The 21,434-nt window shown below is 53.5% G+C and overlaps 11 protein-coding genes across 11 annotated transcripts; 7 read left to right on the forward strand and 4 right to left on the reverse strand.

Annotated features, from left to right (window-relative positions):
* Positions 1-164: 164 nt before the first annotated feature.
* Positions 165-3,401, reverse strand: J4E79_005280 (uncharacterized protein; the record flags this gene model as incomplete). The annotated part of the gene is made up of 1 exon (XM_049354158.1): positions 165-3,401. One exon carries the CDS (start codon positions 3,399-3,401, stop codon positions 165-167), a length of 3,237 nt encoding a protein of 1,078 aa, XP_049211023.1.
* An 828-nt stretch (positions 3,402-4,229) lies between these two features.
* J4E79_005281 (uncharacterized protein) lies at positions 4,230-4,769 on the forward strand (the record flags this gene model as incomplete). The annotated part of the gene is made up of 3 exons (XM_049354159.1): positions 4,230-4,569; positions 4,632-4,687; positions 4,719-4,769. The coding sequence occupies 3 exons, from the start codon at positions 4,230-4,232 to the stop codon at positions 4,767-4,769; spliced, it is 447 nt and encodes a 148-aa protein (XP_049211024.1).
* A 646-nt stretch (positions 4,770-5,415) lies between these two features.
* On the forward strand, positions 5,416-6,839 carry J4E79_005282 (uncharacterized protein; the record flags this gene model as incomplete). The annotated part of the gene is made up of 3 exons (XM_049354160.1): positions 5,416-5,460; positions 5,508-5,599; positions 5,648-6,839. 3 exons carry the CDS (start codon positions 5,416-5,418, stop codon positions 6,837-6,839), a joined length of 1,329 nt encoding a protein of 442 aa, XP_049211025.1.
* Positions 6,840-7,611: 772 nt separating this feature from the next.
* On the forward strand, positions 7,612-8,491 carry J4E79_005283 (uncharacterized protein; the record flags this gene model as incomplete). Its single annotated transcript, XM_049354161.1, has 2 exons — positions 7,612-7,947; positions 8,018-8,491. The coding sequence occupies 2 exons, from the start codon at positions 7,612-7,614 to the stop codon at positions 8,489-8,491; spliced, it is 810 nt and encodes a 269-aa protein (XP_049211026.1).
* An 858-nt stretch (positions 8,492-9,349) lies between these two features.
* On the reverse strand, positions 9,350-10,031 carry J4E79_005284 (uncharacterized protein; the record flags this gene model as incomplete). Its single annotated transcript, XM_049354162.1, has 2 exons — positions 9,350-9,899; positions 9,943-10,031. The coding sequence occupies 2 exons, from the start codon at positions 10,029-10,031 to the stop codon at positions 9,350-9,352; spliced, it is 639 nt and encodes a 212-aa protein (XP_049211027.1).
* Positions 10,032-11,018: 987 nt separating this feature from the next.
* J4E79_005285 (uncharacterized protein) lies at positions 11,019-12,145 on the forward strand (the record flags this gene model as incomplete). The annotated part of the gene is made up of 4 exons (XM_049354163.1): positions 11,019-11,059; positions 11,126-11,591; positions 11,639-12,032; positions 12,081-12,145. The coding sequence occupies 4 exons, from the start codon at positions 11,019-11,021 to the stop codon at positions 12,143-12,145; spliced, it is 966 nt and encodes a 321-aa protein (XP_049211028.1).
* A 610-nt stretch (positions 12,146-12,755) lies between these two features.
* J4E79_005286 (uncharacterized protein) lies at positions 12,756-14,683 on the forward strand (the record flags this gene model as incomplete). The annotated part of the gene is made up of 3 exons (XM_049354164.1): positions 12,756-13,098; positions 13,147-13,275; positions 13,323-14,683. The coding sequence occupies 3 exons, from the start codon at positions 12,756-12,758 to the stop codon at positions 14,681-14,683; spliced, it is 1,833 nt and encodes a 610-aa protein (XP_049211029.1).
* Positions 14,684-14,836: 153 nt separating this feature from the next.
* Positions 14,837-15,199, reverse strand: J4E79_005287 (uncharacterized protein; the record flags this gene model as incomplete). Its single annotated transcript, XM_049354165.1, has 1 exon — positions 14,837-15,199. One exon carries the CDS (start codon positions 15,197-15,199, stop codon positions 14,837-14,839), a length of 363 nt encoding a protein of 120 aa, XP_049211030.1.
* A 462-nt stretch (positions 15,200-15,661) lies between these two features.
* J4E79_005288 (uncharacterized protein) lies at positions 15,662-16,060 on the reverse strand (the record flags this gene model as incomplete). Its single annotated transcript, XM_049354166.1, has 1 exon — positions 15,662-16,060. The coding sequence occupies one exon, from the start codon at positions 16,058-16,060 to the stop codon at positions 15,662-15,664; it is 399 nt and encodes a 132-aa protein (XP_049211031.1).
* A 973-nt stretch (positions 16,061-17,033) lies between these two features.
* On the forward strand, positions 17,034-18,595 carry J4E79_005289 (uncharacterized protein; the record flags this gene model as incomplete). The annotated part of the gene is given in 2 exon segments (XM_049354167.1): positions 17,034-18,561; positions 18,573-18,595. 2 exon segments carry the CDS (start codon positions 17,034-17,036, stop codon positions 18,593-18,595), a joined length of 1,551 nt encoding a protein of 516 aa, XP_049211032.1.
* A 1,634-nt stretch (positions 18,596-20,229) lies between these two features.
* On the forward strand, positions 20,230-20,970 carry J4E79_005290 (uncharacterized protein; the record flags this gene model as incomplete). Its single annotated transcript, XM_049354168.1, has 2 exons — positions 20,230-20,268; positions 20,326-20,970. 2 exons carry the CDS (start codon positions 20,230-20,232, stop codon positions 20,968-20,970), a joined length of 684 nt encoding a protein of 227 aa, XP_049211033.1.
* Between the last annotated feature and the right edge of the window lie 464 nt (positions 20,971-21,434).

Consider the following 21,434-nt stretch of genomic DNA (forward strand, 5'->3'; position numbering starts at 1 on the left):
CAGTAAGAACCAGTTGAATTTCCTGTTCTGATTGATGACGAGGCTGTGAAGCCCTCGAAACATCACAAATGATGTTTGATGAATTGCGAGATAGTTTGCGGTAATAGGCACGAAGCCTTAATAATAATGGAATATCATGGATCTACCTCATATCAACGTCTCTTCTAGTAGACCTCAAGTACGTAACGGCCATCATCCTTCAACTTGTCAATCTCCTTACGTCCATCAATCTTCTTGGCGCCAACATTCTTAACCTTGTGCTCGACTTCGACAGCTTCCTGGAGCACCTCCGTTACATCAGGTACAGGCCATGTCGGTCCACAGAGGTAGAAGCTACCCTCCTTCTCGAGGTACGCTCTGCGAATGTCCTTCAGGGACTCCCTCATACGGTCCTGAATGTAGATCTTCTGAGGCTGGTCACGGGAGAAGGCGCGGCCGAGGAGGGTGATGATACCGGCGTCTTGGTATGCCTCCCATTCCTCGCCGTAGAGATACTCTTCACGCTGGTGACGAGCGCCCATGTAAAGTAGCACTTCACCAATCTCGTGACCCTGCTGCTTCTGGTAGGCGCGCTCCTGGACAAAGGCACGGAAAGGCGCGAGACCCGTTCCAAGACCGGCCATGATGATGGGTGCAGTGGTCTTGGTAGGAAGCTTCATGACAGATGGCTTGACGGACACGGTGACAGGCGCGCCGACCTTGAGGCTGTTGAGGTAGCGAGTCGCCTGACCGAAGCGGTCGCGGCCCTTGGGGTCGACCCAGTTGACAGTGACGATGAGCAGAGAGACGGAGTTGGGTGTCACATGCTGTGCAGAGGCGATGGAGTATTCGCGACGCTTCATGGGGTTGACGATGCGAACGATGTCGTGGAAGCTTGGGTGCGCAGAAGGGAACTCGAGCAAGATATCGGCGTAGGTGACAGTGTCAACCTCAGCACGGCGCTTGAACTCAGTGGCACCCTCAGCACTCAGAAGCTGAAGAAGTTCGCGCTTCTCACGCTCGTCATCAGCGAACTCAGCAAGCGACTCGTAGAAGCGCTTTGGTGGGCGACCGAAGATGTCGATGTTCTGCATGAGAGACTGGTAAACGGTACGGTTGACCAGAACGTTGGGGTCGTCACGAGACGGGACCTCAACGATCTCATTGGGGTTGAGACCATACCACTTGATGAACTCTTCAACTTGTGCCTCGTCGTTCTCTGCGTGGATGCCGAGAGCCTCGCCAATGGCGTAAGTAACACCAGAGTTACCGAGATCGAACTCAATGTGGAAGATGTTACGGTCGTAGTTCTGCGGTGTGAGGCGGCGACGCTCCTTGACGTGGACAATACTGGTCTTGAAGCCGAGATCGGGACGAACCTGGTTCGCAGTGCCGAAAGCCTCCTTGAAGGCAAAGCCCTTGGCTGCGACTTGCCAGTCCTTGAGCAGCGTCGGTGGCTCAGACTCAATGCGGTCGAAGGGAGCAAAGCTGTTGACGTTGATGTCTGAGGGGAGGCGAATGGGCTCAACATCTTCCTCAACAGTGCCCCAAGCAGCAGGGACTTCGACTTCACGAAGAGCGCTTTCGAGCTGCTGAGTGAGCTTGTCGAAGACTTCTGAGCTACCGTTGATAGCAGCAAGCTTGCTCAAGCCAGAGGAGAACAAGTCCTCACGAGCAACCTTCAAGAAAGCGAGCTGGGTGAGGTAAGACTCTAGAGATTCATCTTCAGCGACAGCCTCAGATGAAGCAGGGTCAAGGACGAAGAGCTGAATGTCCTTGTCCACGAGGGCCTTGCGGAAAGCAGGCGAAAGCTTCTTCTCAATGTCCTCGTTCTTCACACCGGGCAGCTTGACGATGATTGAGCTGTCAGGCTTGACGCTGTTCAGGACGTCAAACTCCTTCAGGATAGCAATGTCGCCAACGAAAGCGACATCGGCTTGCTCAACAGCGTAAGGCGCTTCGATGGTGTAGTCAGCATTGCGAATGTCGGTACGAGTAACACCGCCTTGCACGAGGTTGTCGTGGCCGCTGCGAACGAAGACGTTCTTTGAAGAGTCACTTGAGAGGAGTTTGCCAACAACAACTGGGGCGTTGGCGGCGGTTGATTCGTCGAGGTTCCAGAAGCTGTACTGCTTGACGTCGGCAGTGTTCAAGATGTCGACGTATGAGCGGACCTCGGCACCCTCCTTCTCGGCGTGGATCTGGCGGAAAGCATCGAGGAAGTTGCTGGGTGTCCAGACCTGCTCGCGCGAGTACTTGACATCGGTGACCTCAACGTCCCTGTCGTAGGCGAATTGGATTGACGCCAAGACGTCCGAGTAGAGCCTGGAGTACTCTGCGGGGTCGAGCACGGCAGCCTCGTCCTTGACCTGACCAAGAACAGCAATGCGACGAGTGCTCTTGGGGAGTACCTCAAGGAAAGCCTCCTCAACGAACGGACGGTAGACACGGACGTTGACGACACCGACCTTGTCGCCATCCTTGGACAAGGCATTGGCGACCTGAGCGGTCAAGGAAGCCTCCACGGTACCAAAGACAACAAGTACGCTCTCCGGCTCCTCGTGACCGTAGTAGTCGAAGAGCTTGTAGTCCTCGCCAAGCTCATCGTTGAAGGCTTGGAGCAGGCGCAGGACGCGACCAGCGGTGTCGGAGTGCTTCTTGTCAACCTCCGAGACGGCCTTGAGCACCGCCTCGTAGCTGTTGTGCAGCCTGGTCTGGTCGAGAGTGTCGACTAGTCTCGCTGTTTCCCTTCCAACGCTAATGCCATCGTATGTGTGGATCGTGGGGAGGACGCTCGATAGGAGGGTAGCGAAGAGGGACATGTGCTGAGCCTCGAAGACAGACGGGCTGCAGACGAGACCAAGGCCCAGGTCTTCGGCGAGTGTGAGGGAGGAGACATAGTCGGTGACGAGGCCAGCGCTGGAGTTGGCGGAGTAGTCGACCGCGGCGATGTGGGCGGTCAAAGGGTTCGCGACCGAGTAGAGGGCGGACAGCTGGTCGAGCGAAGCGCGGAGGTAGTTCAGGGTAGAAGAGGAGGCGACGATGGACTGGGGGATATGGCGCTTCTTCAAGTCATAGTCCTTGGAGAACATGTAACCCAATGCGATGGCACCAGCACCGGTCCTTGTCTCCAGGGAAGAGACACCAGTCTGGTATCCGAAAGCATTCTTCTCGCCCTGTTCTTGCCAGTACTTGACTGCGACATCCAAGTCGAACGACTCAGCCGAGTATGCGAAGATCTTATCCGAGAGGGCGTATGCGACCTGTTGGACAAGAGTTTGGGCCGTGAGGTAGGTGGGGCCACCGATAGATTGGTAGGAGAGGTCCTGACCAAACGGCAGACTGGACGACTTCTTGGAGAAGTCCTTGGGTGCGTTCTGCTCAGCCCCAGGGCCGGCGGACTCAGTCTGTTGGAAATGCATCTTGAATACAAGTATGCGCCTCAGCAACTCAGCCTTTCAAAGAAGGCAGTGAGAGTCTCTCTTTGGGGTATATGAGAGAAGGGGAGGTGTCATGACGCTCCGGAGGCTTCACCGTGGGAGTATATCCGTGTCGTGGATTTGCCGCCTCGTAGCAGCCAAAAAGTGCCGTCGTCCAGTAGCGACATCGGCAGAAGACCGACCGAGCAAGACGCAATCCTTCACAGACACCATGATTGGCCCTGTCCAGGTGCTCTAGCACGTCTTTCGGGCGATAGATTGCAAATGCGCGGAATGTCGCCTTGACGCGACGAGAATTTGGCCCTAGCGCGAATTGCGTGCTCGACACGCCAAGAGTCCGCGCACGTGACGGCGGGGAAATCGCGGCTCTCGGAGATCTGATCAGCAACACCGTCTAATCTCGTCTTCCGCTGTCCTTCGCGCAATGCATTGTCGCGCAACACCTGGCAAATCCCCGTCGCGACACTGGACTGCTACAAGGCTGCTCCTCATTGCATGCTCTGCGCGTCTGGGTGGTACTACACAAGGCTGAGCATGAACGACTAGATGCACGAACTGGGCGTGCATGCGGATCCAATGACAGGCTGTATGCGCGCAGCGGTGCAAGCCATCGCAGGATTGATCTGACCGGATGTGGGCTGTGCATACCTCTTGTACACAGTTGATGTCGTACAAATAACATTAGACAGCTATAGGCCGCAGCACTGCGCCTCCCTCATGGCCTCTTCATGTCCCCCCACCTTGCTTCTGTCGAGTTCATCATAATGAGTCGGAAGCTTAAATTGATCTACCCGAAATTACAAACTCACAATGGAAGCCATAGGCCTTGTCGCCAGCATAATCACCCTCGTCAGCGCAGCCAGCCATGCCGCCTCGATCCTGGAGCGAGTATTAGGCTTGCGCGGCATCTCTCTCTACGTACTTGGAGCTATCAACGAAGTCACCGACTTTAAGGCTACTCTCGTTTTGTTACAGACGACATTAGAGGAAACCCAGCACCAACTTCCGCTAGACCATCGGGTCGAATACGACAGACTGTTGGATCGATCGATGGGCTGTATAAACGCCTTCACAAAGCACCTACGGAAGAATGTGCTACGTGAGCGAGAAAAAGCGGCCTGTGCTGATAAGGCCATGGAGTTGAAGAGACGTGCGAAGTGGATGGAAGTGTTGGGAGGAAGCCAGGCGCAATCTCGGATTAACACATTCCAGCAGGAGCTGGCTTCGTTGAAAATGAGCTTCGTATTAGCGATGAGTGCGACAAACTTGTAAGTTGAAGTCTGCCGTTGCCAGTCGCAGGCCGGTTTCGCCAGAGAACTCTGGATCAGCTACTGTCACTGGGCCAAGTAGCTGACTTTGCGCATATAGAAAAGCCACTACTAGGCTTTATACCGTTATCCAAGATGTAACCATCGTCCACCCGGGAGAGCTATCTACAAAATCTATGACACATGACAACACGCTCGATCTGCGTCATGCCATGGAGAAAGCGGCTTGCGTGAGCACAGCCCCATCAAGTACGAATAACACCATGACCGCCCAGCGAATTGATGTCACTTCCTATGTCACAATCGAAACCATAGAGACTGCGACGAATCGGACTTGCAGGTCAGCATGTCCTTGCGACTGCCATGTACCATGTCAGGGTACCACGCCGAGATGGTTGCGGGGATTGATCGGTGCCGCCTTCTACAAATTCACCTCGGTACCTTTACTCAACCGCCGAACATGCAACTACGGCCATTGTCATCAGAAGTCGAACGAGACAGGGTCACTGCATTTTCGTTACTTCTTCCCGACATGGCTTTTACCCCTGGGGATTGAAGTTTCAGCATCTTGGCGTTCGTTGGGTGGTGTTGGAGGGACCTGGAGTCTCAATATACCGCGAATGATCACCGACAGCGATGTGGAGAGAGATTTGACAGATGCCCTGCTTCTTCGTACGGTTCTCGATGTTCAGCAGGTAATGAACAAGTATATGATTCGAGGCATCGACATGCTCTTGAGCGAGGGCGTGCACAAGCCTACTTCTCTTCTCACCGTAAGCTTCTGATCCGCGTCTGTCGGACTATAAGCTAATTTTAAAAGCTTGCTATCGAAAACTGGTCGACAGGGCCTAAACTGGCGATGCTACTGGACCAAGGAGCGGATATCAACTTTCCGTCACCTGTTGATGGCATGTGAGTCGACTGTGGGAGACGTCTGCATACATTAGCTGATGGGATCAGCACGCCGGCTCAGTACATTGTTTTCAATGTCTTGAAGGGCTCGCTATGCGAGAAGCTTCGTACTCGACCCGATGTCCTAGATGCCAGTGATGTGCTCGACCTTCCTCCCGCCGCAGCGTTCATCTTAGAAGACTCTATGGACAGCCTTAAAGATCTTCTTCGAAGTCAGCCAAACGCTGTCTTAACGCGTGATTCGATGGGCCATACCCCTCTGCACTGGGCTGTCATCCTAGGAAACGCTGAGGCGATCGATTTGTTAGTCGAAGCCGGCGCGGATCTACATGCCGTGTCAAAGGATGGCTTAAGCCCGTTGTGTAACGCCGTCAAGCTCAAGCATAATTCGCATGCCATCTGTCTCAAGATATTAGAAGCTGGTGCAGAGGCCAATCAAGTCATTCGGCAAAAGGAGACTGCTCTCACAGTAGCAGCATGGTATTCCGATACCTTCACGATAGGCATCTTACTAGACGCTGGAGCTAACGTTAATGGAGTTCAAGGCGGGAACCCTCCCCTAACACTAGTATCTTCCACAACTACATCTGAAGAAATCGAGCAACTACTCTTTGCCGGTGCTGACATCGACGCACGAGATCTGCATGGCGAAACTGCAGTCATGAAAGCTATAGAGTGTAACAATCATTGTGTGCTCCAGACACTCATATACCACGGCGCTCAACTCGTCCTGGGCACCGATCTTTACGACTCGGTCATTGATCTCGCCGCCAGTTGGGGCGATTTAGAGACAATGCGAATACTTAAAGAAGCATGTATAGAAGGCCTCCCAATGGACGAAGTCTCACTGACCGAATACTGGTGGTGGTTCAACGCGCGCTACGACGCCCTCTCCCCATATCGTAGTCGGGATCCTCCAGACGTTGAGAAGTCTGCTTTCCAGGCCCTTCTCGATAGCATCACTCCTGCCGAGCCTGTTGTTGAGCAACATGAAGATACTCTCCTTCTTATTCCAGGAGCCTTTCCGATAGATGATCTCGAGGAATCTGATTGCGACAGTAGGAATGCGAATGGGCAAGGAGAGGAGGGTAACGACGGCTTGGAAGTCAAGACATATAGAGAGTGCAACGACGAGACTGCTGTCACTACTGATGGACAAGATGCAGGCGATCAAGGGATTATTGAAGATGCAAGCGACGACGAAGATGATAGTACAATCGGACAGGTGGTGATCACTTAAGCCTCGACCGAGGATGCTAGATGCACTGCACATGTTCAATGTCACCTTCAAGATGATTTGCCGACTATAGCCAGTCAATGATATATCGTTAGCGCCCTTATACCGTGTCCAGGTTGCAGTGTTTCTTTCCCTCATTGAAAGCATTTTGCTTAACCTGTTCCAGCATTCGCACACTCTGGCTCCACACTTCTTCCCGCTGTCACTACCTTTGCAATCACACCGCCTATCTCGTCTTTGTGTCCGATTGCTGACCTTCCATCACTAAAGGCTTGCGACATCGAGATAAGCATCTCCAAGCATCAGCGCTCCACATCGACGCGAACTACCGTAGTTGGCAATACCCATAGGCGATCCTTGATCTCCCCAGTGATCACGATTGTCACAATGCCTTACTAAGTCGCATGTAGCTTTTGTCACATATTCCGACGAATGAGAATGACTTCCCAGTGTTGCGATGATGTCAAAGTGTTCACACGGAAGCGAGGTGCCGACGTGAATAACTCGCGATGTTCGTGATCAGCATGCGGGACGCTTTACCGTATCGCGCTTATCGTCATAACATCGTAACATCCACAACATCACGATCCTATCTCCAGTCCCCACTGACCGTGCGATTGCATCACAGCAATTGGGTCGCCGACTGTTCAAAGAGGAATTATGTATTTGATGACTTGTCGCACGTTTTCCACACCCTGATTCTTTCCTGGTAAACACGATATACCCCAACACCCATCTCCCCCTCCCAAACCCCACACAACAAACACTCCCCACAATGGCACTCCACGCCGCCTCCTCCCCCAAAAAAGTCGACCAAACCCTCCAACAAACCCCCGGCATCCAAATCTTCCTCCAACCCATCGCCCCGCCCGCCGCCCTCGGTCTCGCCGGCTTCGCAGGCTCAACATGGATAACCTCATCCTACATCGCCAACTGGTGGGGCAACGCCGAATCCCCAACCATCTTCTTCCCTTTCGTAGGACTCTTCGGCGGACTGGCGCAGTTCATCGCAGGACTATACGGGTTCAAAGCGCAGGATACGCTGGTGACGGTGATAAATACCATGTGGGGAAGTTTTTGGATTAGTATTGGGGTTTTGTATGCTTTTGTTGTAAGTGGTGCTGGTTTATGGGGGGGTTTGGAATAGGGTAGGGGATGATGGGCTAACGAGGGATGTACAGGCGGCTGGTGCGTTGGAAGCGCATGAAGTGCACACGCACTTCCCCGAACTCGCGTCCTGGTTCGTGATACTTTGCGTCTTCACGTGGTCGGGCGCGCTCGCAGCGACGGCACGCGACATCGTGCTCAGCGTCTGTCTCTTCTCCCTGGCTATAGGCAGTACCATCGCTTGCTGCATGTTCGCGTACAACGGTCGTCCCGTCACCACCGCGGATACCAGCGCATCGGGTGATAGTCTCACTGGTGGGGTGACGATGGGCATGAAGGCTGCGAGCTACTTTTGGATGCTGTCCGCCCTCTGCGCTTGGTGGAGAGTGACGGTGTATCTCGTCGAGGAGGCATATGGGCCTGATCACACGATCACAAAGTTCTTCCCTATTGGTAGGACGCCGATGGAGAGAAGGGCGCCTTTGGTCATTCCGGGTCTGGGCGAGCCTGGTGTTAAGAGGGGTGTGCCGAAGCCGTTGCCGGTATGATGGAATGTGCATCAAGCTGAGGCTGGTCTTTGTGGCGGTCGGTCGACGTCTCCAAGACCAGTGGCCTATAGCCAGATGTATGACATTGTTAGACAAGAAGCCAAATACAAGTTTTGAGGGTTTGTATCTGCTATACCTCGCTTCCAATGTTGGCTTCGAAGATGTCTCTGTCATCACGTGCAATATGGGTGGACGTTTCGCTGTAGCCCATGGCCTATCGCTGCTGAGCGGGATGATTTGGGGATCGAGTCGTTCTGTCATGTCGGGCAACGCATGCCCGGACTGTTCGCCATCATATTCCGATGGAATGTCACCTGAGATCCATGTGAACAGTAAACAAAGTCAGATTCGACTCCTGGGTATCCAAAAATGCAGCGCATACACGACGGCCGTTTCCAATGCTTCCTTCTCTCTTCTAGTAACTACGCCTTAACAGTTCGCATTACCCTGCAATATTCGCAAAATCTTCTCCTTCAAAACAACAGTCTGCAGAATGCCGCACATCGCTGAGAGTCTTGTCAACCATACGAGCGAAACGAACTCGGTGCGACCCATTCGCCAGTAAAGCCGGCTGACGGGTACTTGTTCGCGTGCGAGCTGTACCGAGCACTGGCCAAACCCATGTAGCCAGTAGGCAGCAGAATCATTGGCTATAATGTAGCACATGGCCGTGGAGAGGTCGCTATTACAGTCCGCTTCCTTCCTGGGAGCACAATGAGCTCATACTAGCACGGTCAGCGAACTGAACCAAGCCAGCGATGTCTTTTGCAGTACTTCGTCACCACCAGTCTCATCAGAGTCGGTATCTGTAGAGTGAGGCAGGGGTAACGTATCCCCGTCCCGAGCCGCATCATCGTACTACTGAAGGTCTGCATCTGCGGGCATGACAAATCCAGTGTCGCCAAAGTCTTGCAAGACGTACTCAGCCAGGGCGTCTAATCTTTTCCGCTGGACGTGAAGTGCGCCGCTCCTGAGGTCCCTATCGCGCTGGCTCATGTTGCTAAGTAATGAGGGTGCTTTCCCTTTGATGGTCAAATGCTGTTCGTTGCTTGAACCAGGACGTGAAACTGGGTCGTCTGCCTCTGGGTAGCGTGGGTCTCCCTGTCCCTCGGCCGAAATCTTGAAGCCCTGCTTCTTGCCGGGAGCGATTCTACCGATGAGAACGAGCAGTAGCTCTGGTTGCAATAGGCGTACGATAATATTACAATCCGGAGTCTCGATGGTGAGTGTCCTAAGTGCGGGTTGCAGCGACTGGTCCTGGGTAGCTCCATTGCGGGTCGATGGCTTCTGACGTCCTTGGCAGTTGTCCTTCCAGGTCATAGATATCAGGGCAGCCTGATCGCGAAGCTCCTTGGTCTGGACAGGCTTTGAGTACGCTAATAGTGTGCCATTTGGAGACATCAAGCTACTGACGTTAGTTGGAATAACAGTGTATGGTACTTGGAACCTACAAGAGTCTTGGGTAGATGTGCTCGTTTGCATTCTGTGTGAGCCAGTCGCTCACTTTAGCGATGTTGATCATTGCGGGATCTGCAGACATGATTAGACGGGGAAGCTGTAGGTGTTAAGAACTAAAAATGAAGAATAGACTGTGCGTGGGAAGCTTTTAGCAACGTGTGAGCATGTAGCGAGTACCACGCGCTGCAACTAATGGATGTGATTTGGTGATGGTGACGTGAAAGAAAGCCCACGTACCTGGTCAATCGTTGGCGCAACCACTTCCGCGCTGTCGTGCTGCTAATTCACCGATCTGCGCCTTCTCTGAGACCAAAAGCGGATACAACGGCCAGCGACGCGTCGCAACAGTAAGGAACGCGTAAGAACACGAGAAGGAACGGATGGGATCACGAGACAGAAGTTGCGCGTGTCAGTATCTTGATCATGACGATGTTCACGACGAAGTTCCCCAGGAGAGAGCTATGACCACCTGGGCTGGCCGGAGCCTTGTTTTCCGCCGCACGTGCTCTCGTGCCCATGCTATGGAGAGCTTATGTTGTTGCAGCCTAGTACCACGCATTGCTTGGAGATGCTACCCAGGTTTCGTGCATCTACACATCATGACAGGACTCAGACGCAAGGTATATCTTTGGGCCGGGTCACGGGTGAAGTGTAATTCGAAGGAATTGGTCCGCGCACACGCGACACAACGATGACCTCGGATGCCACGCGCCTTACAACGATATCGATCTGGTACATCTCCAGATCTGAGTAGACAAGCCTCGTATTTGATGTCGACGTCACAGGACGATTCGTCGTTCGCGCGCATTCGAGATGGTTATAACCCACCGGGCTGATCTCCGAGCAAATGCCGGGTGAGGGGCAATTGGCAGCTCTTCATTGGGTCGCAGACGTCATGAGCCTTAGAATCTGTTTCCCCTCAATTGCGCTGCGACACTGCTAGAGAGCTCAATCAATGCTTTTCACGCGTCTCGCAATACCAAGAACATCACGAGTAGTCGCATTATCTGCATTTCGTCCTCTTAAACCAAACAATACACCAAGCCTCCTCGTTCGAACGCTAGCAACCATGGCGACCGATCCATCGAAGTACAAGCTCAACCACTCCATGTGAGTACCCGCATGGCATTTACTGCGCCATCCCCATACCATTGGCTAGTTACTCACATTTACTAGGATCCGGATCAAGGATCCGAAGCGCTCTGTCCAATTCTACGAGTTCCTTGGAATGAAGCAGATCAATCAGATCAAGAACCCCGACGCCAAGTTCGACCTTTACTTCCTCGCGTACGATAGCCCGAAGGCCGTTTCGCACGGCAACCACTGGACCGACCGCGAGGGTATTGTCGAGCTGACACACAACTACGGCACCGAGGACGACCCAAATTACAAGATCAGCAATGGAAACACGGAACCTCACAAGGGCTTCGGCCACCTTTGCATCTCGGTGGACAACCTACAGGCAGCTTGCCAGAGGCTAGAAGATGCGGGTTATAAGTTCCAGAAAAAGCTCACAGACGGTCGCATGCGCCACATTGCGTTTGTGCTCGACCCTGATGGCTACTGGGTGGAGGTCATTGGCCAGAAGCCAATAGAAGAGACGGAGAACGTCAAGGAAACCGACACAGGCTCATACCGCATGGTAAGTAGCGTTGGGAAGACATCACGTTGGTGTACTGATGATTGCAGAACCACACCATGATCCGTGTCAAGGATAAGGAGGCCTCACTCAACTTCTACCAAGACGTCATGGGCATGAAACTCAAGCGCACCTCAGAGAACGAAAGTGCTAAGTTTAACCTCTACTTCCTGGGATACGGCCCCGATGCATCCGAAAACACCGCAAACGGCGTCAACCCGGTGGCAAACACCGAAGGCCTGCTTGAGCTGACCTACAACTACGGAACCGAGAACGACGCAAACTTCAAGTACCACAACGGCAACGATGAGCCCCAAGGATTCGGTCACATCTGCATTGCTGTCGACGATCTCGACGCCGCCTGTGCTCGGTTCGAAGAGAAGAAGGTCAACTGGAAGAAGAGGCTTACTGACGGTCGCATGAAGAACATCGCTTTCGTACTAGGTGAGTTGTTATCTATCCATCGCACGAATTGACAATTGACATACGCAGATCCCGATGGTTACTGGATCGAGGTAGTACAGAACGAGAAGCTCAAGACACGTAGCAATTGGTAAACGGGCGGCGCCGACTACCCGCGTGATGTGCATATCCCACTCTACAGCAATTCAGCCTCCAATCGTTGAAGATCACACCATATGTGGCTACCCACGCTGCGCATCATATGCACAGTATAGTACCATGACGGGCGCGAGCGCTCGCGGTACTACAACAACAACTGAATAATGAAACACGTTCTACATTACATCGATTTTCTTTCAACGGATTCTCTCATGAAGGTTTTTAACATAGTCTCTGCAAGGTTCCGAGGGCGTTGAACGATACCTAGGTACTTCGCCAAATTGACCCTGCAGCAGCGGCGCTCACCCCGTGGGGTAGAAGGAGTGCGGGGTAAACCTAGCCAACAGGTAAGGCTACCACAAAGTCATCCCTCTGACGCATGCTACTGCAGTAGACCGATAGCGGCGCAGTCTTACTCTGGGTGTACAAAATGGAGTGTACTCCTCCTGTAGGCTTTGCGCTTACATCTCATACAGTCTCACGTAAACTTACAGTCAACGCCAGGACCGACACATATCCTTGATCAACTCACTGAGACTCTTTCATACCTAGTTACTTAAGTCTACCAAGTGTCGGCAAGCACAGCACATACCGATACCCGTCAACATGGCTATCCTCATGCACACAGCGAGACGGAAAATCCTGATACCAGAGAAGGTCTCGCCAGATGGACTGGCATTACTCAAAGACCAATTCGATGTAGATGAAAAGAAAGGACTGAGTCCAGAAGAGCTCAAGGAAATCATCGGCGGATATGACGCCCTCATCGTGCGGTCGGAGACGAAGGTGACAGCAGAGCTTCTGGGTGCCGCCAAGAACATGAAAGTCGTTGCTCGTGCCGGTGTTGGTGTTGACAATGTCGATGTTCAGTCGGCTACTTCACACGGTATCATTGTGGTGAATTCACCTTCTGGGAACATCAATGCTGCTGCGGAACACACTATCGCTCGTGGGTAGTCCAAACAAGGTCATTTTCTCATTAACTAACATGTGACAGTAATGATGGCTGTGGCTCGCAATATTGGAGATGCATCGCAAAGTATCAAAGCTGGGAAATGGGAGCGAAGTCGGCTGGTGGGTGTGGAGGCAAAAGGCAAGACTCTGGCCATTGTCGGCCTGGGCAAAGGTAAGCTTGTTGCTTGACCTTTATGAGAACTGGCTGACATTTATTAGTCGGTCTCACAGTTGCTCGTATTGCCAATGGTTTGGGGATGCGTCTAATAGCCTACGACCCCTATGCAAACCCAAATCTGGCAACAGCGGCGTCAGTAACCCTCCGCCCAAGTCTAGCTGAGATCCTGAAAGAGGCCGACTTCCTGACCCTACATACTCCCTTGATCGCCTCGACTAAAGGCATGATCGGTAAGGCGGAACTGGAGACCATGAAACCAACGGCCCGCATCCTCAACGTAGCACGCGGCGGCATGATCGACGAAGATGCTCTCGTCGAAGCTCTAGACGCTGGTGTCATCGCCGGGGCAGGTATCGACGTATTCACCTCCGAACCTCCCGAGCAAAACTCATCAGCATCCCGCCTAATCGCCCACCCAAAAGTCGTAGCAACGCCCCACCTCGGCGCCTCGACCAAAGAAGCCCAAGAAAACGTGTCCATCGACGTCTGCGAACAAGTCGTCTCAATCCTCAGCGGCGAACTTCCCCGCTCAGCCGTCAACGCCCCCATCGTCCTCCCCGACGAATACCGCACCCTCCAACCCTTCATCAGCCTCGTCGAGAAAATGGGCAGCCTGTACACCCAACACTACTCCTCTGCGAAAACCGGTTCTTTTCGCACAACCTTCGATCTCATCTACGAAGGCAAGCTCGCTACGATCAACACCACGAAACCCCTCTTCGCGGCGTTGGTTAAGGGACTTCTCACGCCCATCACCTCCAGCGACGGCTTGAACATCAATATCGTTAATGCGGAGTTGTTGGCGAAAGAACGCGGCATCCTCATAAACGAACAACGCTCCCGCGAAAACGTAGAAGACAAACCCTACTCCTCCTTCATCACCCTGCGCGCCCGCGCCTCACGCTCCGTATCCCAACAACCACAGGCACATTCCCGCAACGCATCTCCCTCCGCCGCGCGCGCCCTCCAAAACACCACCACCAACTCATCCACCTCCTCCTCCTCCTCCGACCAAATCATCCAAGGCTTCGTCTCCGGCAACAAACCCTTCATCTCGCGCCTCGACAAATTCAAAGGCGAATTCGTGCCTCGCGGCACGCTGCTCATCTGTCGCAATTTTGACAGTGTGGGTAAGATTGGGTATGTGGGGAATTTGCTGGGGAAGGCGGGGGTGAATATTGAGTTTATGAATGTTGCGCCGTTGGATGGGGAGGTGGAGGAACGGTTGGCTGAGGGGAATGGAGGGGGAAATGGAGGGGGTGGGAATGGGCTGGAAGGAAGAGGGGAGGGGAGTAATGAGGCGTTGATGATTTTGGGGGTTGATAAGATGGTTGGGGAGGATGTGCTCAAGGCATTGATTGGGGAGGAGGGGGTGCTGGAGGCTAGTGTTGTGAACTTTTGAGGGGACGGGGATGGGTTTGACGGGGGATGTGGGTGGCTTCAACATGCTGCTTCTTCTTTATTATTTGATTCCAGTTGATCCTTTCGATATGCGCTTTGTTCAGATTCAAAAGATACAACCACCGCCTTCCACCACCCTTCTTGCACATCGTCCTTACATCTCCCCCTTCTCCCCCTTCTCCTTCCCCTCCCGCTGCAACTCCTTCATATGCTCCTCATGATCACCAACCTGCTGCCTATCCGCCGCAATGTTGCTCTCGCCATGACTAGCAAGATCCTCACGCCATCTGCCCTCGCCCTTTTCCTGCTCCTTGAGCTGTTCCTGCTTTGCGGCTTCGACTTGTTCGGGGGTGCGCGCTGCGTCTTCTTTGATGCGCAGGGAGGATGTAGTCTTGAAGGTGCGCGTAGTGGTGAAAGAGGTGAGAGTGGTGAAAGAGGTGGAAGAGGTGCGCGAGGTGGAGATGGGGGTGGAAGCGCGTAGGGCGCGGGTTGCTGTGTAGAGGGCGCGGGGTGCCATTTTGACGGGTTTGAGAGTTTGTGGTTTGAGGTTTGAGGTGGGGGGTATGTGTGGTTTGTGGTCTGTGGTTTGAAAGAGGGTTTTTAGAGGTGTAGTAGGAGGATTGAAGAGGTGTGAAGTGTTTTGTTGTGCAAAGACGGATGTTGCTGCCGCGTTCTTGTGGGCAGCGTCATTGGCTGTGACGTCATTGCATGGGTGCAAGACTGAGGTTGCTCCACGCAGATGCCGCATCCGGTGGAGCTGCAGCATGGGCACGTCACTGGTTTTCGTGGCTCCGGAATTGGCTTTTTTTTTCTCTTTCGATTGTGAGGTATATACAGTTGGATGCCTGAGATGCTCAATGCTATGATGCTGTGATGTGATGCTCCCTGTACGCCCTGGATTACCCTCGATAGCTACCTGATGTTTATGCATTTGGCATCTCCTTATCATGACTATAGTCTGTCCGCGTGGTATCTGCATCTATCCTGTGCTGTTCTTGGGTGCGCTGCCCCCACCGCTGCTCTTCTTGTCCGGCGCTCCGCCATTGCCACCAACATCTGGGCTGTTGGGTTCGCTGACCTCCTTGTTGCCCGGGCTGGCGTTCAAGCTGTTCTGTGGGCCTCCAGCCTCCTTCTCAGCGGTCGCCTCTGCCTCCTCTGGGCTGGTCTGTTTGGGGTCGAAGGCCGCGTCCGAGTGTGCGGCGCCATCGTCGGAGCCAGATTTGGCGTACTCGGTCGATCGAGGCACCAGCGAGTCTTTGTCTTGCGCATCTTTTTGAGCGAAGCGTGCTGGCGTTGTGCTGAGGAAGCGAGGGCGAACGATGGCTGCGCGAGAGACGGTTGCGCGTTGTACGGCGCGTGCGGGTTGGATGCGGAACATGGTGAGGTTGCGATGTGCGACAGGTCTTGGTTTCCGAATGAGTAGATTGGATGTATTGAGTTTGAGGTTTGGGAAGTCGAGTAGTTGCGGGGGCACCAGCAATTGACTATCTCGAAATCGCGGTGACGAGTTGATGCTGTAGCTCGGAGCTTGTCCACGGACCCTCACATTGACGTCAGTTCCACCAAACTGCAGCCGAGGCCACTAACCACGTGACACACGACGCGTTCATCGTCTGAACTACATTACGACCATTCATCCGCGTCACGACATCTCCAATGCCGTTGATTTGGTCTTTGACTTAATGTATGACTTGTATGGCCGAGCGAGTCGGCGCGTTCAAGCCCGGCTCGGGGAGACGTGTTCATCTCCGACCGCCGTTCCCCGTCGCCTTGACTAGGCGTCTCCAGGGCTTATTCGGTACAAGCTTTCCGTTCAACAGGCAACATCCCGCCAGACCCTCCACATTGGGTCGAACTTGGAGACAACTCAGAAGCGGCAAATGTACAGAACACCAAGAATCGAATGACATACTGTGGGCTTCTAGTCAGCCCGATCACGATGCTCTGACGCGCTTCAAACATGACTCTTCCATGCTTACCAAGTTGTGCATCTAGCCGTCTTCAAGACTCATCGACTTCTTTTGCAGATATATCTCCGCATGCGCCTTCCGAGTCTAGTATAGGTTACGACAGACCTAGACTTCCACAAGGCTGTTTCGCGGGCTATGGCTGCACGCCTGATGGCTGCTCGAACACCTTCGGAGGTATTATGTGAAGTAGAAGAAGCTTTCTCTTCACTTCAAGTTCGTCATTGACGCCGTCATTGTCCATTCCCTTTGACTCGACCCGGCGCACGGAGCACCAAGTCTTTACGCCTTAGATAAAGGAACGCTGGTAAAGATCGAAGGGTTACAGCTCCGCCAACTAGTCTACTTCGACGTAACCAACCGATCCCAGATACAATTCCAAGCATGCCTGTCTCGACGTGGATACCACCGCCACCCCCAAACCCCGACACACTGGTCAACCCAGCGCCCTTCGAGCCGTTCCCCCTCGTCCAACTACGCGCCGGCAAGATCAAGAAGTCGCTTGGAAACGGCAAGATCGAGTCTGCCATCTACAAAGGACCGCTGACGGGTCCTGTCGAGATCACCGAGCTTGGCATTCCAACCGATGAGCATGCATTCCATCTGCATGGCGGCCCGGACAAAGCGCTCCTCCACTACTGCACATCGCATTACGATGAGTGGAAGAAAGAACTACCCGCCTCAGAACACCATTTCAAACCCGGTGCGTTTGGCGAGAACCTATTCAACACCGAAGTCAGCGAGATGAATCTATGCATTGGAGATCGACTGGCCATCGGTGACATCGTTGTCGAGGTTAGTGAGCCACGCGGACCTTGCTACAAGCTCAACCACCGCTTCGAGGTCAAGGATATGGCGAAGCGCACACAGACGCTGCTACGTACGGGGTGGATGTACCGTATCATCAAGACCGGCACCATCACTGCAGGCGACATGATCTCCCTACTCGAGCGACCGCATCCAGAGTGGACGATAGCCAGAGTCATGTACTACCTTTTCATCGAAACAAACAACGTGGAAATGATGAAGCAGATTGTGCAGCTGCCGCAGCTCGGATGGGACATCAAGGGGAAATTCCAGAAACGTCTAGACAGAGGTGTTGTCGAAGACCACAACAGCAGACTGTTTGGTGGCGAGGACGAGAAGATGGATACTTGGAATGAATACCGCCTTGTCGAGAAGCGTAGGGAGACGAGCAGTGTTACAGCCTTCGTATTCGAATCCATTGAAGACATCCCAGAGCCGGCGCCCGTCGAGCCAGGTAGCCACGTGAGACTAAAGCTAGGAGGAAAGTTGGTGCGCGCCTACTCCGTCGTAAGCGGTACCTCAAAACGTTTCGAGCTCGGTGTCGCCCTAGACCCAAGCAGTCGCGGCGGCTCCAAATACCTCCACTCGCAGACCAAAGTAGGAGACATCCTCACCGTCGGCCGCATCACAGCAAGCTTCCCGCTCGCCAAAACCGCAGACCGACACATCATCATCGCAGGTGGCATCGGCATAACAGCCTTCATGACAGCCTTCACCTACCTCCAAGAAGCAAACCAAGACTTCCACCTCCACTACGCCGTCGCAGAAGAAATACCCTTCGCCTCTCAAATTGCCGCTTTGGGATCCAAAGCAACAATCTACAACAAATCCCTCGGCCAACGCCTGAACCTCCCTGCTATCTTCTCAAAAGCCGATCTCCAAACCCACATCTACGCCTGCGGCCCCCCACGCCTCATGGACGCCGTTGTCGCGACCGCAAAAACCTACGGTATACCCGAGTCCTCTGTGCACATCGAAGCGTTTACGGTAGCTACATCCGGAGACCCGTTTACCGCGGAGCTTAAACAGAGCGGCAAGACGGTGGAGGTGCGTGCTACGGAGTCGCTGCTTGATGCGCTGAGGGCTGTGGGGATGGAGATTGATAGTTCGTGTGAGGTGGGGAATTGTGGGACGTGTAGGGTGGATGTTTGTGGGGGGAGGGTGGAACATCGGGGGACGGGGTTGTTGGGGGAGGAGATGGAGGCGGGGGCTATGTTGAGTTGTGTTAGTAGGGGGGTGGGGAGGGTTGTGCTGGATTTGTAGGGGGGTGGGGGTTGTCATTGTTTGATGGTAGTGCTGTCGTGTTGTGGCAAGGCGACTTGGTGATGGGTTGTGAAGCACAGGAAAAGTGCGTTTGAACAAAATGGTAATGGTTTTCTCAAGTGTTCTTCCAACAGACGAAAACGCGATGACTCGAAGACCTAAACTCCATCCCAATGCGTATACAGATCAATCATCCCACCGCATATTCAAAATCAAACGTTCAACTTCCTTACTACTCAACCCCTTCCCCTTTCCTCCAGCCTTCTCCGTCTCCCCCCTCTCTCCCCCTCCCTCACCAGTTCCGAGTCACATATTCCCATTAAACCACCACGACGCCGCGACCGGCCAGCCAAATATAACCGCGTAGAACGGGAAGTAACTTCATAACGATCAGCGACATGTTCCCAACCAGAAGGATAGTTGTAGAAGAAATGGAGGAGACGTACACAGCACTCGTTTTTACTAGTTTCCTTGAGAGATCACCAGCTCGCCATGCATGGGGCGTCATGGTTATGGGGTTTCGTGCGAAGGGGTGGGGTTCAACCATGCTGCGGGAGAGAGTGCGCCAGAGGAGGCGGGCTTGGGTTGGGGAGGGCATGGGTGTGTGTTGGGGCTTGTGTGGTTGTGTGGCTGTGTGAAGGTATGGGTTTGGTTGTGATGGAGTTGAGATGGAAGTGATGTTGCCGTAGTATTGTGTAGACAAAACTCCCTTTTACGTCTTTTGCTGAGTGGAAAGATGTATGAGGTGTATGAAGTGGACTGTTGATCGCAGTACTTGTTGTAGTAGTAGTACTTCTTGTTATTTGTGAATAGCCACCATACCCCAAACCCACCATCCTATTTATCCAACCCACAACCCAAACCTACATCCTCATCACCCTCACCAACCCGCGATCGCACCACCAAACCATGGCGTGAGCCCTCCATCCTCCTCAGCCCTACGCCGCAACCCGAACGGCTGGCCTGACATGTCGGACAAGCCAGGCACACGTAAACCAACAGTCAGCAGCAAAACACGACCCGTATTGGGCAACAGACATGGAAGCTGTGGAAAGCAGTCGCTTGTTCCCGGACACTGTCATTGGTTTGGACTGGTGCGAAACTTTGGATGCAATGACGGTGGTGAGAGGGTGGTGTGAGTTCGGTTGGGGCAGGGTCGGCGGGTGCCGACGGCTTGAGTCAGGTGATACGATTGTGGTGTGACACGAAAAAGCATTGTGTATGCATGATGCTATCCTCACAAGGAGTAGACGTGGCTTTTGTAATGGTTGTTTGTGTTCGTCTTGCTATGCGATTATCGGCTTTCACATGTGAGTCGCGGTTTCAAGGATGAAGCTTCGAGAGACAGCTATCGGGATGACGCACCTCGGTCGGCCTGGCTTATCAGGGTCGCAGACGAATTTCCGCACTTACAGACGCGGCGAAACTCTTGACTGACTACACCACGCGCACACATTTCATGCTGAGAAGCTGGTCCTACTACTAAACAGACCACGACTAAACTAGCGAAATGGCAGCAGCAGTACTCGCAGGCAGCACAGGCCTCGTCGTACGTCCCTCACAACCCCCAGATAACCCCATCACGCACTCCTAACACAACACACAGGGCTCCAACATCCTCACCACGCTCCTCGCCCACCCCTCCTTCTCCGCCATCCACGCCTACACGCGCCGCGACCTCCCCAACCCAGCGGGCTCCACAAAACTGCAACCCATCACCTCGGCCGACTCGTCCACCTGGCCCGCCCAATTCCCGTCGTCCACACACCCCCGCGTCTTCTTCAGCGCCCTAGGCACAACCCGCGCCCAAGTCGGCGGCTTCGACGCGCAACGAAAAATCGATTTCGAACTAAACCTGGCCCTCGCCAAGACCGCCAAAGAAGCCGGCGTAGACACATACATCCTTATCTCGTCCAACGGCGCGAATCCCAATGGCTACTTTGCGTATCCGAAGATGAAGGGCGAGTTGGAAGAAGCGGTTAAAGGATTGGGGTTCAAACACACGGTTATTGTACGCCCCGGCTTGATTGTGGGGGAGAGGAGTGAGTCGAGGCCTGCGGAGGCGGCGTTGAGGAGTCTGGCGAAGGGACTGAGGGGGCTGACGCCCAAGATGACGGATTGGTGGGCGCAGGATGCGGGGATGATTGCGAGGGCGGCGGTCGAGGCGGGGGTGAGGTGTGTGGAGGGGAAGAGGGAGGAGGGGGTTTGGATGCTGGAGATGAGGGATATTGTTGAGTTGGGGAGGGGGTAGGTGGTGGGTGGGATGGCGATGGGATGGGGATGGTGGTGTATGATACCCTTTATGCAGATGTTTTTAAGTGCTTTTCTATCGTGTTTTCAAGAGTAGGTCTCAATTTCTTGACATCAATACGGTGCCTATAATTGCAGACTACGACGATAAGCGATCCCATACCACGAAATGCACATGGTCGTCTTTAACGTATATAGGCTATGTCAACAGAAAGCATAGACTACGACGTCGCCTCTTCACACGCCCATTCACACATCCTTCACAACGAAGTAAACACAATACTCAAACATTCAACACTGATAACCACAGTCGGCATCTTTACCCGCTCCAATGCACGCTGGACCCTTACAGCACGTGCTAGATTCACTGCGGAAATTCACGCGGTACCTCGCGCTTTCCCCACCATGCTAGAGGTATCTTCCGAAACCTTATGCTGCCACCCAATCAGCATGAACGAATGAGAC

This window comes from Alternaria viburni (assembly GCF_023758015.1).
Source record: "Alternaria viburni strain BMP 2772 chromosome Unknown scaffold_10, whole genome shotgun sequence".
NCBI lineage: Eukaryota > Fungi > Ascomycota > Dothideomycetes > Pleosporales > Pleosporaceae > Alternaria > Alternaria viburni.